This window comes from Oncorhynchus tshawytscha, linkage group LG06, assembly GCF_018296145.1.
Source record: "Oncorhynchus tshawytscha isolate Ot180627B linkage group LG06, Otsh_v2.0, whole genome shotgun sequence".
NCBI classification, from domain to species: Eukaryota; Metazoa; Chordata; class Actinopteri; order Salmoniformes; family Salmonidae; genus Oncorhynchus; species Oncorhynchus tshawytscha.
This window is the reverse complement of record NC_056434.1, coordinates 54,989,918-55,004,750: the sequence shown is the minus strand read 5'-3', so window position 1 is coordinate 55,004,750 and position 14,833 is coordinate 54,989,918. Positions and strand designations below refer to the sequence as shown.

Here is a 14,833-nt window from a genome sequence, read left to right as displayed (position 1 = left end):
GGCATTGGAGAACCTCCCTGGTCTTTATGGTGGAATCAAATTCACTGCTCGACTTAGGGACCTTGATAATGTGTGGGGTACAAAGATGAGGTAGTCATTCTAAAAGCATGTTACACTATTATTGCATACAGAGTAAGCCCATTTAACATATCATGTCACTTGAATTTTTACTCCTGAACTTATTTAGGCTTGCCATAAAGGGGTTGAATACTTATTGAAAATGTTGACAATTCCATTTTGATATTATGCCAAGCCTAAATATTGTAGGTCAATGACACTAAATCTCAATTGAGTCAATTGAATCTCAACCTGAATTCAGGTTGTAACACAACAACATCTTGAAAAGGTAATGGGGTGTGAATACTTTATGTTGGCAATGTAGGCTACACTACCTTTTAACTGACTGAACACAGACCATTAGACACTCGTGGTGTGTAATGCAGCTATCGCAGACAAGTTAGACAGCCGACATCAGATGCTTTTTTTTGTTTGTTACTGCAATAGCGTAGTAATACATGGAAAACATTGTGTTTGAAGAGGATGACGACGAAATAAACGATTTGATCCATGTTGCTTTAAATCTGCGCGTGCTCAATCTCAACTGGTCTATGCGCTATGAGCAATCTGGCGGTGCAGACTACAGAACATTCATTTGCGACTCTATTTTTTTCCTTTCCATCCATCCATCCCTCCTCATCGAACCATTAATCTCCCCTCCTCCAGACTTCACATCCGGTTCACCCGCTAGTAGCCTATCTTCTGTGTCTTGCCTGTGTGTGTGTGTGTGACGGCCTGATTCTCCACCGAGCTGTACTGCAGACCCCCTACCTGAACGCGCTGCGTGCTAGACGGATACTACGCCTGGCGTGCATCGGTGATGGAGCTACCGTCGGCGCTCTGATCTGGTGGGAGCCGATCTGTATGACACAAAGGCCGGGATGAGACGATAGGCTATCGGATGGGCGCCCCGGTTTGGTGATACTCGCTCAACGATGTCCAAGAGCCTGACGAAAAAAAATCACTGGACCAACAAAGTCCACGAAGCGGTCGTCACCAGGAGTATAGAGGGAGAATTTGGCTTCGAGCTGAAGGGGGGCGCGGAGATTGGGCAGTTCCCCTACTTCGGGGAGGTGAAACAAGGAAAAGAAACCGTCCAGAGCGGCAAGCTGGCCCAGGATGAGTTGCTGCTTGAGGTCAACGACACGCCGGTGGCCGGGCTCACCACCCGGGATGTTCTGGCTGTCATCAAACACGGCAAAGATCCGATCCGCTTCAAGTGTGTCAAACAAGGTGAGGTATGCCAGACGGGGCCAAAGGCGTAAAAGCATGAACATTGAATGAGTGTGTGTGAGCCGCCGCCACACAGCGCAAGATAAGGAGCCATCTGTCTGGTTGTAGCCTATTTTATGTATGTCTACTCATCAGAAATAGCCTATATATGTGTCGTCAATGGGTAGGCATATTGCAAACTATGTCACTCAAATGGAAGATAAATAGTGTCCAGAAGCATAGACTATTGGCGCATTTCCATACAGGATTTACCCCAGTGTTTATACCCAGAAGGGCGTAGGTGCACATTTTGCTATGGGGTCACCTCTGATGTTGACATGCACTACTACTACCAGAGGTGGAACCAAATCACTGTTATTCTACTAACAAGCAAGTCACAAGGTCTGAGTCTCAAATTGAGTCCCAAGTTGGCCTGGTCAAGTCCAAGTTGTGTATTCTAAGAACAAGTCAAGTCACAAATTTATACATGCACTGACTTCAATGCTACCAGACAGCCCTTTTTTTAAAATAAAACAATAATAATCTACAATACATTTTGATTATGTAATAATGAATTCCAAATGTAACCTTATTAAGTAAATTATTAATATCAATACATTTGTACATGCCAAAAGACCAGTAGGCCTATGCTAGTAATTGTTGCTTGGTTCCCCATTATTCCTGGTGAGCTTGCAAAGTAGATAGTGTATATTCTTGATCACCAAACCATTTTTGGAGCTGCATATTTATTTATGGCAGCTGCACCCAATTATATAGCTGTACAGCAAACCAGCGGTCTGTTTGCTAGCTCAGTGGCTCTCAAACCTTTTGACCAGTGACCCCTAAAAAGGAGTGGTTAAAAGTTTGCGACCCCCACCACCCCAGCACATGCTCTCGAATACACGTGAACATGCACACACAATCTCTGCGCAAAGGTAGCCTGTCATTACAGCCATAAACGGTGATGCTTTTTAAAAACATAAGACACAGAAATAATCTGCATTTTATAACTGCATTTTGAGATGAAAATAATTCATTTTAGCAGTCAATATCAACCAAGGATATCATGTCACATTCTCACTCAGCCTTTTGAGGGCCCTAAGTGAGATTTGATTGGTGGGCCCCCCAATCTTCTGGCAAAACGTTTTATAGTGGCCCCTCTCTTGACGAAGGACTTTCCTGCAATTCTACTAGTTTTGTCATGGGCCAGAGAGACGTAAAAAAAAAAGTTTTACAGCTCATTTCCCAGAAGCAAGGCAATTCACTTTTTTTCAGTAGAAAGACGATGCCCATAGCTTCTTCCCCCATGAAGTTGCACAACGATTTAAGTCAATCGTTTTAATCAGTATGATATATTTGGGGTTGAAGTGGGAAATCTGAAGTGATAACTTCAGATATTTTCAGTGCCAATGTCATGCATTTTCCCTTATGATATGACATGCTAATACTTTTCAGTCTACGTTTCTTTTCAGGGCTGGGTTTTATTTAAATGTTACCCATTCAGAAACACCTGCAAAGTTCTTCCTCTCCTCAAGTCGTGACTGAGCCAAACAACTTTTTGCCGTAGCCTACACTTCACCGTCTGAGCCATGGAGCAAATTAAAATAGGGGGTGCAAATTTACGTTTTAAACTTAAGCACCAAACTATCATAATCTGTTCAATAATTTGAAGTTTCACTTATTTTTTAGCTATTCTGCATAACAAATATTTTATAAATGGTAAAATTGCGTGTGTATGATTGTATTTTGCAACCCTGCTTCCCATCGCTACAAGATGAGTGTGGTTTTGACCACGCTCCACTGCTTTGATTGGTGCAGCAAGAAGTCTCTATCCTATAATGAAAGGACTACCTCGTAAGAAGTCAGAACTTGTTTATCTATTTTTTTTTGCTGTTTTTACAGTTGTATTGATGTTTCATGTCTGATGCACTCAGGGTGTTTTTTGTTGTTGTCTCTTGACAACAACTGAGAGCTGGGATGGTTGTATCCTCCATATACCAGTCAAAAGTTTGGACACCTATTCAGTCCAGGGTTCTTCTTTATTTTGACTATTTTCTACATTGTAAAATCATAGTGAAGACATCAAAACTATGAAATTACACATGGAATCATGTAGTAACCAAGCTGATTTTTTGGGGGGTGGGTCTTTAAATGAAACTGGTGTATTTCTTTATTTATCACAATTTAGCCAATTTTCGTTTTTAATGCAAGGCCGACAGACAAGTTCCTTACTTTCTCCCCCTTCCACTTGCCTCTTCCATTTGGGTGGTAATGCTGAAATTAGTTGGCTGTAATTTTGAGTAGAGCAGACAAGGCCTGATGATATCATTTACAAAGATTATATCTTTTATTTTTTTCCCCAAAAAATAAATATAAATATATATATTATTATTTTATTTTATATTTTATTCAATTAGTACATTTTAGATTAACCATAATATTTGTTGTAATATTTGTTCTCTTTTCTGGTGGATTAAACTGAAATTGCAACCAACTCTCTATATCTTGTTTGAAAAATAGCAACATTTTGGAGTTCATTTCATTTTCAAATAACCAAAAGTGAGAGGTTGTAGTCTGAATAAAGGGGAAAAGGCCATTCTTGAACATGGGGTGAGATATTCTTACTAATCTGCTAGAGAACCAGTTTGGATTGAAGTATACTTTTTGTATGCCTGAAGCCTTTGGTGAGAGGTCTTATGCTTTAATATTCCTTGTGAGTACATCAAACTGGTATGCCATCCAACCCTGGAGTTTTCCCTTACTTAAAGGCTTTCATTTCATCAAGAAGTTCCTTCAATGTAATTTGGCCTTCACATGAGTCTTTCTGTACAGCTGTTAATTTTACATTAGTAATAGTAAAAAAAGACTTACAATTTACTTTGGTTGGTCGAGATGGAGGAGACTGAAACGGAAACATATGCTTTGCTTCCTCAGTTTCCGTCATTTGTTTCTGTTAGTCCTTTTTGGTAGCATTTCTATGTTGAAGAAAGTGGTGCATTTTTTTCTCCTTGCACAAAGGTAGAGGTAGCGGTCCTGCTGCTGGGTTGTTGCCCTCCTACGGCCTCCTCCACGTCTCCTGATGTACTGGCCTGTCTCCTGGTAGCGCCTCCATTCTCTGGACACTACGCTGACAGACACAGCAAACCTTCTTGCCACAGATCGCATTGATGTTCCATCCTGGTTGAGCTGCACTACATGCGCCACTTGTGTGGGTTGTAGACTCCGTCTCATGCTACCACTAGAGTGAAAGCACCGTCAGCATTCAAAAGTGACCAAAACATCAGCCAGGAAGCATAGGAACTGAGAAGTGGTCTGTGGTCCCCACCTGAACCACTCCTTTATTGGGGATGTCTTGCTAATTGCCTATAATTTTCACCTGTTGTCTATTCCATTTGCACAACAGCATGTGAAATTTATTGTCAATCAGTGTTGCTTCCTAAGTGGACAGTTTGATTTCACAGAAGTGTGATTGACTTGGAGTTACATTGTGTTGTTTAAGTGTTCCCTTTATTTTTTTGAGCAGTGTACATATACATGGTTTTCAGACCCCCCCAGTATTCAGATCCTTCCACATTTTGTTACGTTACAGCCTTATTCTAAAATTGATTATATAATTTTTTCCCCATCATCAATCGACACACAATACCCCGTAATGGCAAAGCAAAATCTGTTTTTTTTTAAATGATCAAGCTGATATGACATTTACATAAGAATTCAGACCTTTTACTCAGTACTTTGTTGAAGCATCTTTGGCAGCAATTACAGCTTCGAGTCTTCTTGGGTATGACGCTACAGCTTGGCACACCTGTATTTGGGGAGTTTCTCACATTCTTCTCTCCAGATCCTCTCCAAGCTCTGTCAGGTTGGATCGTGAGCGTTGCTGCACAGCTATTTTCAGGTCTCTCCAGAGATGTTCGACCGGGATCTGGCTGGGAGGGCCTTGCAGGACATTCAGAAACTTGCCCCGAAGCCATTGTCTTGGCTGTGTGCTGAGGGTCGTTGTCCTGTTGGAAGGTGAACCCTTGCCTCAGTCGGAGGTCCTGAGCACTCTGGAGCAGGTTTTCATCAAGGATCTCTCTGTACTTTGCTCCATTCATCTTTCCCTCAGTCCTGACTAGTCTTCCAGTACCTGACGCTGAAAAACATTCCCACAGCATGATGCTGCCACCGCCATGCTTCACCATAGGAATGGTGGCAGGTTTCCTCCAGACGTGACGCTTCAGGCGAAATAGTTCAATCTTGTTGTCATCAGACCAGAGAATCTTGATTCTCAAGGTCTAAGATTCTTTAGGTGCCTTTTTGCAAACTCCAAGCGGGCTGTCGTGCCTTTTACTGAGGAGTGGCTTCCATCTGGACACTACCATAAAGGCCTCATTTTTTGGAGTGCTGTAGAGATGGTTGTCCTTCTGGAAGGTTCTCCCATTTCCACAGAGGAACTCTTTATCTCTGTCAGAGTGACCATCGGGTTCTTGGTCAACTCCCTGACCAAGGCCCTTCACCCGTGACTGCTCAGTTTGATCTGCCGGCCAGCTCTAGGAAGAGTCTTGGTGGTGCCAAACATCTTCCATTTAAGAGTGATGGAGGCCACTTCAATGCTGCAGAAATATTTTTGGTACCCTTCCCCAGGTCTGTGCCTCGACCTAATCCTCTATGGACAATTCCTCCGATCTCATGGCTTGGTTTTTGCTCTGAAATGCACTGTCAACTGTGGGACCTTATATAGACAGGTGTGTGCCTTTCCAAATCATGTCCAATTAATTCAATTTACCACAGGTGGACTTCAAACAAGTTGTAGAAACAGCTCAAGGATGATCAATGGAAACAGGATGCGCCTGAGCTCAATTTCAAGTCTTATAGCAAAGGGTCTAAACACTTATGTAAGTAAGGATATTGTCTATGGACAATTCCTCCGATCTCATGGCTTGGTTTTTGCTCTGACATGCACTGTCAACTGTGGGACCTTATATAGACAGGTGTGTGCCTTTCCAAATCATGCCCAATTAATTCAATTTACCACAGGTGGACTTCAAACAAGTTGTAGAAACAGCTCAAGGATGATCAATGGAAACAGGATGCGCCTGAGCTCAATTTCAAGTCTTATAGCAAAGGGTCTAAACACTTATGTAAGTAAGGTGTTTCTTGTGTGTGTCAGTATGTGTATAATATATTATACAGTGAGGGGAAAAAAGTATTTGATCCCCTGCTGATTTTGTACATTTGCCCACTGACAAAGAAATTATCAGTCTATAATTTTAATGGTAGGTTTATTTGAACAGTGAGAGACAGAATAACAGCAAACAAATCCAGAAGAACGCATGTCAAAAATGTTATAAATTGATTTGCATTTTAATGAGGGAAATAAGTATTTGACCCCTTCTCAATAAGAAAGATTTCTGTCTCCCTGTTGTCTTTTATACAGGTAACGAGCTGAGATTAGGAGCACACTCTTAAAGGGACTGCTCCTAATCTCAGTTTGTTACCTTTATAAAAGACACCTGTCCACAGAAGCAATCAATCAATCAGATTCCAAACTCTCCACCATGGCCGAGACCAAAGAGCTCTCCAAGGATGTCAGGGACAAGATTGTAGACCTACACAAGGCTGGAATGGGCTACAAGACCATGGCCAAGCATGTTGGTGAGAAGGTGACAACAGTTGGTGCGATTATTTGCAAATGGAAGAAACAAGAACTCTCAATCCCCCTCGGCCTGAGGTCCCATATGCAAGATTTCACCTCGTGGAGTTGCAATGATCATGAGAACCGTCCCCACCCCACCACTTTGGGGGATGTTTTTCTGCTAAGGGGACAGGACAACTTCACTGTATCAAAGGGACGATGGACGGGGCCATGCACCATCAAATCTTGGGTGAGAACCTCCTTCCCTCATCCAGGGCATTGAAAATGGGTTGTGGATGGATATTCCAGCATGACAATGACCCAAAACACAAGGCCAAGATAACAAAGGAGTGGCTCAAGATGAAGCACATTAAGGTGGCCTAGCCAGTCTCCAGACCTTAATCCCATCGAAAATCAGTGGAGGGAGCTGAAGGTTCGAGTTGCCAAATGTCAGCCTCGAAACCTTAATGACTTGGAGAAGATCTGCAAAGAGGAGTGGGATAAAATCCCTCCTGAGATGTGTGCAATCCTGGTGGCCAACTACAAGAAACGTCTGAGCTCTGTGATTGCCAACAAGGGTTTTGCCACCAAGTACTAAGTCATGTTTTGCAGAGGGGTCAAATACTTATTTCCCTCATTAAAATGCAAATCAATTTAAAAATATTTTGACATGCATTTTTCTGGATTTCTTTGTTGTTATGCTGTCTCTCACTGTTCGAATAAACCTGCCATTAAAATTATAGATGGATAATTTCTTTGTCAGTGGGCAAACGTACAAAATCAGCAGGGGATCAAATACTTTTTTCCCTCACTGTATGTGTGTGTACATACATGCATACAATCATGCAGTTGAAGTCAGAGGTTTAAATACACCTTAGGCAAATACATTTAAACTCAGTTTTTCACAATTCCTGACATTTAATCCTATTAAAAGTTCCCTGTCTTAGGTCAGTTAGGATCACCACTTTATTTTAAGAATATAAAATGTCAGAATAATGGTAGAGAGAATTATGTATTTCAGCTTGTATTTCTTTCATCACATTCCCAGTGGGTCAGAAGTTTACATACACTCAATTAGTATTTGGTAGCATTGCCTTTCAATTGTTTAACTTGGGTCAAACATTTTGGGTAGCCTTCCACAAGCTTCCCACAATAAGTTGGATGAATTTTGGCCCATTCCCACTGGCAGAGCTGGTGTAACTGAGTCAGGTTTGTAGGCCTCCTTGCTGTAACACGATTTTTCAGTTCTGCCCACAAATGTTCTATTGGACTGAGGTCAGGGCTTTGTGATGGCCACTCCAATACCTTGACTTTGTTGTCTTTAAGCCATTTTTCCACAACTTTGGAAGTATGCTTGGGGTCATTATCCATTTGGAAGACCCATTTGCGACCAAGCTTGAACTTTCTGACTGATGTCTTGAGATGTTGCTTCAATACATCCACATAATTTTCCTGCCTCATGATTGCCATCTATTTTGTGAAGTGCACAAATCCCTCATTCAGGAAAGCACCCCCACAACATGATGCTGCCACCCTGTGCTTTACGGTTGGGATGGTGTTCTTCAGCTTGCAAGCCTCCCCCTTTTTCCTCCAAACATAACGATGGTCATTATGACCAAACAGTTCTATTTTTGTTTCATCAGACCAGAGGATGTTTCTCCACAATGTACGATCTTCGTCCACATGTGCAGTTGCAAACCGTAGTCTGGCTTTTTTATGGCGGTTTTGGAGCTTGTTCCTTGCTGAGTGGCCTTTCAGGTTATTTTGATATATAGGACGCATTATACTGTGGATATAGATACTGTTGTACCTGTTTCCTCCAGCATCTTCACACGGTCCTTTGCTGTTGTCCTGGGATTGCACTTTTTGCACCAAAGTACGTTCATTTCTAGGAGACAGAACGCGTCTCCTTCTTGAGCGGTATGATGGCTGCGTGGTCCCATGGTGTTAATACTTGCGTACTATTGTTTATACAGATGAATGTGGTACCTTCAGGCATTTGGAATTTGCTCCCAAGGATGAACCAGACTTGAAGTTGTCTACAATTTTTTTTTTCCTGAGGTCTTGGCTGATTTCTTTTGATATTCCCATGATGTCAAGCAAAGAGGCACTGAGTTTGAAGGTAGGCCTTGAAATACATCCACAGGTACACCTCCAATTGACTCAAATGATGTCAATTAGCCTAACTTCTAAAGTCATGACATCATTTTCTGGAATTTTCCAAGCTGTTTAAAGGCACAGTCAATTTAGCGTATGTAAACTTCTGACCCACTGGAATTGTGAAACAGTGAATAATAAGTGGAATAATCTGTCTGTAAACAATTGTTGGAAATATTACTTGTGTCATGCACAAAGTAGATGTCCTAACCGACTTGCCAAAACTATAGTTATATATATATATATATATATATATTTGCAAACATTTCTAAAAACCTGTTTTTGCTTTGTCGTCATTGGATATTGTGTGTTGACTGTTTTTATTTTTAATCCATTTTAGAATAAGGCTTTTACGTAACAAAATGTGGAACAAGGGAAGGGTTCTGAATAGTTTTCGAATACACTATAAATCTATTGCAATTCCTGCTATAATGGATGTCTAGCAATGATCATCAACCAATTTGACAGAGCTTGAAGAATTTGTTAAACATCTTGATTTCCCATTATTATTTTTCTCACATCGGTCACGGAGAGCGAGATCACACTGTCATTTGGAACAACAGGGACTTTCATGCAGGCCATTTGATTAATGTTCAAGAGTCTTATGGCTTGGGGGTAGAAGCTGTTTAGAAGCCTCTTGGACCTAGACTTGGCGCTCCGGTACCGCTTGCCGTGCGGTAGCAGAGAGAAATTCTATATATATCTATACATCCACACAGTATGAACGCCCAGTAGCTGTCTGATTTCTCAACACACACCCACACACACACACACACACACACACACACACACACACACACACACACACACACACACACACACACACACACACACACACACACACACAGTCTGTGGTTGATTCAAACAGTTTAATTGGTGCTTTAAAGCAGGTAAAATTGGTGTAGATCCAATCGGAAAGGTAGGGAGGGAGAGAAGGAGCAAGGGATAAGAGAGGAAGAGGTCAAAGGGATGAGGAAGAAAGAAAGGAAGAGTGAATGGGGGAAGAAGAACAAAGAAAGGAAGTAAGATTTGAAAGAGAGGAAAGTAATGCAGATGGACTCAGCGGGAACAATCCAGAAAGGAATAGTATAGATAGTGAGTGAGAGATTGTAGCTTACTCTTTCTAGGCCGTTTTCTGTGAGTTTGTGCAGTGTTATAGAATTAATTATACAGTATTCACTACTTCACTTTTTCCACATTTTGTTGTTAGGGCCTGAATTTAAAATGGATGACATGTACATTGTGTTACAGGCCTACACACAATACCCCATAATGTCAAAGTGTAATTATGATTTTTGAGATGTTTTTACAAATTCATGAAAAGCTGAAATGTCTTGAGTCAAGTATTTAAAACCTTTGTTATGGCAAGCCTAAATAATTTCAGGAGTAAGAATTTGCTTAACCGTTCACATAATAAGTGGCATGGACTAACTCTGTGTACAATAATAGTGTTTACCGAAATTTTTTAATGACTACTTCTTCTCTGTACCCCACACATTGAATAATAATGTAAGGTCCCTCAGTCGAGCAGTGAATTCCAAAATAGAAATTCAACCACAAAGACCAGGGAGGTCTTCCAATGCCTCACAAAGCAGGACACCTATTGGTAGATGGCAAAAAAACAGACATTGAAAATCCCTTTGAGCATGGTGAAGTTATTACTTACACTTTGGATGGTCTATCAATACAAAAGATGCAGGCACTACAAAGATGCAGGCGTCCTTCCTAACTTAGTTGCAGAAGATGAAGGAAACCAGTAATGTACTGAACTATACTCTACTTTTCTTTACTGTACTATAAAGTGCTTTCCAAACTTGTGAGAGAGACAGAGACTTTCCACACTCTTACTTTGACCACCAGACGACAGAAAGAAAAATGGCTGAAAATGGTTGAAAAACATGGTAATATACAGTCGTGGACAAATGTTTTGAGAATGACACAAATATTAATTAACACAAAGTTTGCTGCTTCAGTGTCTTTAGATATTTTTTGTCAGATGGGACAACTATGGGATACTGAAGTATAATTACAAGAATTTCATAAGTGTCAAAGGCTTTTATTGACAATTACATGAAGTTGATGCAGAGTCAATATTTGAAGTGTTGACCCTTCTTTTTCAAGACCCTTCTTGGAGAATGTGTTGACCCTTCATTTCTCTGCAATCCGCCCTGGCATGCTGTCAATTAACGTCTGGGCCACATCCTGACTGATGGCAGCCCATTCTTGCATAATCAATTCTTGGAGCTTGTCAGAATTTGTGGGTTTTGTTTGTCCACCCGTCTCTTGAGGATTGACCACAAGTTCTCAATGGGATTAAGGTCTGGGGAGTTTCCTGGCCATGGACCCAATATATCGATGTTTTGTTCCCCGAGCCACTTAGTTATCACTTTTGCCTTATGGCAAGTGCTCCATCATGCTGGAAAAGGCATTGTTCATCACCAAACTGTTCCTGGATGGTTGGGAGAAGTTGCTCTCGGAGGATGTGTTGGTACCAGTCTTTATTCATGGCTGTGTTCTAGGCAAAATGTGAGTGAGTGTTTTCTAGGCAAAATGTGAGTGAGCCCACTCCCTTGGCTGAGAAGCAACCCCACACATGAATGGTCTCAGGATACTTTACTGTTGGCATGACACAAGACTGATGGTAGCGCTCATCTTGTTTTCTCTGAACAAGCTTTTTTCCGGGTTCCCCAAACAATCAGAAAGGGGATTCCTCAGAGAAAATGACTTTACCCCAGTCCTCAGCAGTCCAATCCCTGTACCGTTTGCAGAATATCAGAATATTGTCCCTAATGTTTTTCCTGGAGAGAAGTGGCTTCTGCTGCCCTTCTTGACACCAGGCCATCCTCCAAAAGTCTTCGCCTCACTGTGCGTGCAGATGCACTCACACCTGCCTGCTGCCATTCCTGAGAAAGCTCTGAACTGGTGGTGCCCCGATCCTGCAGCTGAATCAGCTTTAGGAGATGGTCCTGGAGCTTTGCTGGACTTTCTTGGGCGCCCTGAAGCCTTCTACACAACAATTGAACCGCTCTCCTTGAAGTTCTTGATGATCCGGTAAATGGTTGATTTAGGTGCAATCTTACTGGCAGCAATATCCTTGCCTGTGAAGCCCTCTTTGTGCAAAGCAATGATGACGGCATGTGTTTCCTTGCAGGTAACAATGGTTGACAGAGGAAGAACAATGATTCTAAGCACCACCCTCCTTTTGAAGCGTCCAGTCTGTTATTCAAACTCAATCAGCATGACAGAGTGATCTCCAGCCTTGTCCTCTTCAACACTCACACCTGTGTTAACGAGAGAATCACTGACATGATGTCAGCTGGCCCTTTTGTGGCAGGGCTGAAATGCAGTGGAAATGTTTTTTTGGGGATTCAGTTCATTTGCATGGCAAAGAGGGACTTTGCAATTAAATATAATTAATCTGATCACTCTTCATAACATTCTGCAGTATATGCAAATTGCCATCATGCAAACTGAGGCAGCAGACTTTGAAAATCAATATTTGTGTCATTCTCAAAACTTTTGGCCACGACTGTACAGTACCAGTCAAAAGTTTGGACACACCTACTCATTCCAGGGTTTTTATTTTTTACAATTTTCTACATTGTAGAATAATAGGGACGACATCAAAACTATGAAATAACACATATGGAATCATGTAATAACCAAAAAAGTGATTCTTCAAAGTAGTCACCTTTTGCCTTGATGACAGCTTTGCACACTCTTGGCTTTCTCTCAACCAGCTTCATGAGGTCACCTGGAATGTATTTCAATTAACAGGTGTGCCTTTTTAAAAGTGAATTTGTTGAATGTCTTTCCTTCTTAAAACGTTTGAGCCAATCAGTTGTGTTGTGACAAGGTAAGGGTGGTATACAGAAGATAGCCCTATTTGGTAAAAGACCAAGTCCATATTATGGCAAGACGAGCTCAAATAAGCAAAGAGAAATGACAGTCCTACTATCATTTCTTTACGACATGAGGGTCAGTCAATCTGGAAAATTTCAAGAACTTTGAAAGTTTCTTCAAGTGCAGTCGCAAAAAACATCAAGTGCTATGATGGAACTGGCTCTCATGAGGACCGCCACCGAAAAGGAAGACCCAGTTACCTCTGCTGCAGAGGAGAAATTCATTAGAGTTAACTGCACCTCAGATTGCAGCCTAAATAAATGCTTCACAGAGTTCAACAGACATCTCAACATCAACTGTTCAGAGCAGACTGCGTGAATCAGGCCTTCATGGTCGAATTGCTGCAAAGAAGTCACCACTAAAAGACACCAATAAGAAGAAGAGACTTGCTTGGGCCAAGAAACACGAGCAATAGACATTAGACCGGTGGAAATCTGTCCTCTGGTTGTCACGAGTCCGACCGAGGGTGGTCTCCCTTCCCGGGCGGGTGGCGCTCGGCGGTCGTTGTCACCGGCCTATTAGCTGCCACTGATTGTCTTTCCTCCCCCTCCTTGTATGTTTATTGGTAGCACCTGTTTATGAATGATTAGTTTGTCTTTATTAGACAGCCGGCCCGCCTGGTTGTTGTGCGGGATTATTCAGTGTAACCTTCGGCTCTGTTGTAGAGGTACGTGTTAGTGCCTGGTCGTGCATTTTTCCGTTGTACATTTTCATTCCCTCTGTTTGGGGCCGTTACTATTGTGAGCACCCTGTGGTGCTATTAAAGAAGCACAGCATTGCACTCTCTGTCTCCTGCGTTTGACTCCACACCCACAACACCCGGAGCATTACACTGATCTAATTAGTCCAAATTTGAGATGTTTGATTCCAATTGCAGTGTCTGTGAGACGCAGAGTAGGTGATCGGAGGATCTCTGCATGTGTGGTTCCCACCATGAAGCATGGAGGAGGTGCTGTGATGGTGTGGGGTGCTTTTATGGTGACACTGTCAGTGATTTATTTAGAATTCAAGGCACACTTAACCAGCATGGCTTCCACAGCATTCTGCAGCGATACGCCATCCCATCTGGTTTTCACTTGGTGGGACTATAATTTTTTTTTCAACAGGACAATGACCCAACACACATCCAGGCTGTGTATGGGCTATTTGACTAAGAAGGAGATTGATTGAGTGCAGTATCAGATTACCTGGCCTCCACAATCACCCAACCTCAAACCAATTGAGATTGTTTGGGATGAGTTGGACCGCAGAGTGAAGGAAAAGCAGCCAACAAGTGCTCAGCATATATGGGAACTCCTTCACGACTGTTGTAAAATCATTCCAGGTGAAGCTGGTTGAGAGAATGCCAAGAGTGTTCAAAGCTGTCATCAAGGCAAAGCGTGGCTACTTTGAAGAATTTAAAATCTGAAATATATTTTGATTTGTTTAACACTTTATTGGTTACTACACGATTCCATATGTGTAATTTCATAGTTTTGATGTCTTCACCATTATTCTACAATGTAGAAAATAGCAAAAATAAAGGGAAACCTTGAATGAGTAGGTGTGTCTAAACTTTTGACTGGTACAGTACCAGTACCAGTATTTAACAAGAGTTTAGTAAACTGAGCAATATAAAATCTTGCCTCCTTATAATGCAAATTGTTAAAGGAAAGTTTCCAAATAAATTATAGTGTGAGATTTGAAGGGTTACAGTATTTATTTGCTTTTTGCGTCGTGCTTTTGCATTACAAAAATGTTGGACATTAAAAACCTCTATTCTTATCTGGCAATGTAAATCTCTGATTGAGAATATTTTAGTCCCCCTTCTAGGAGCCTGATGATTCAAACGATATTCATGTTATGCTTATGTTATTTCTTCTATGTTGAGGGAGGAGTGTGAAAGAG

General features: G+C 41.6%; 1 protein-coding gene across 2 annotated transcripts in view; it reads left to right on the top strand.

Annotated features, from left to right (window-relative positions):
* The first annotated feature begins 548 nt into the window (after nucleotides 1–548).
* The window catches only part of LOC112252685 (membrane-associated guanylate kinase, WW and PDZ domain-containing protein 2), a 233,779-nt gene continuing 219,494 nt past the window's right edge, over nucleotides 549–14,833 (top strand). The window contains exon 1 of one of the 2 annotated variants that reach the window (XM_024424141.2): nucleotides 549–1,290. In XM_024424141.2, the coding sequence (XP_024279909.1) occupies nucleotides 993–1,290 (298 nt within the window). In that variant the 5' untranslated portion in view covers nucleotides 549–992. The remainder of the gene's footprint in view (nucleotides 1,291–14,833) is intronic. The other variant, XM_024424140.2, reaches the window with a different exon arrangement.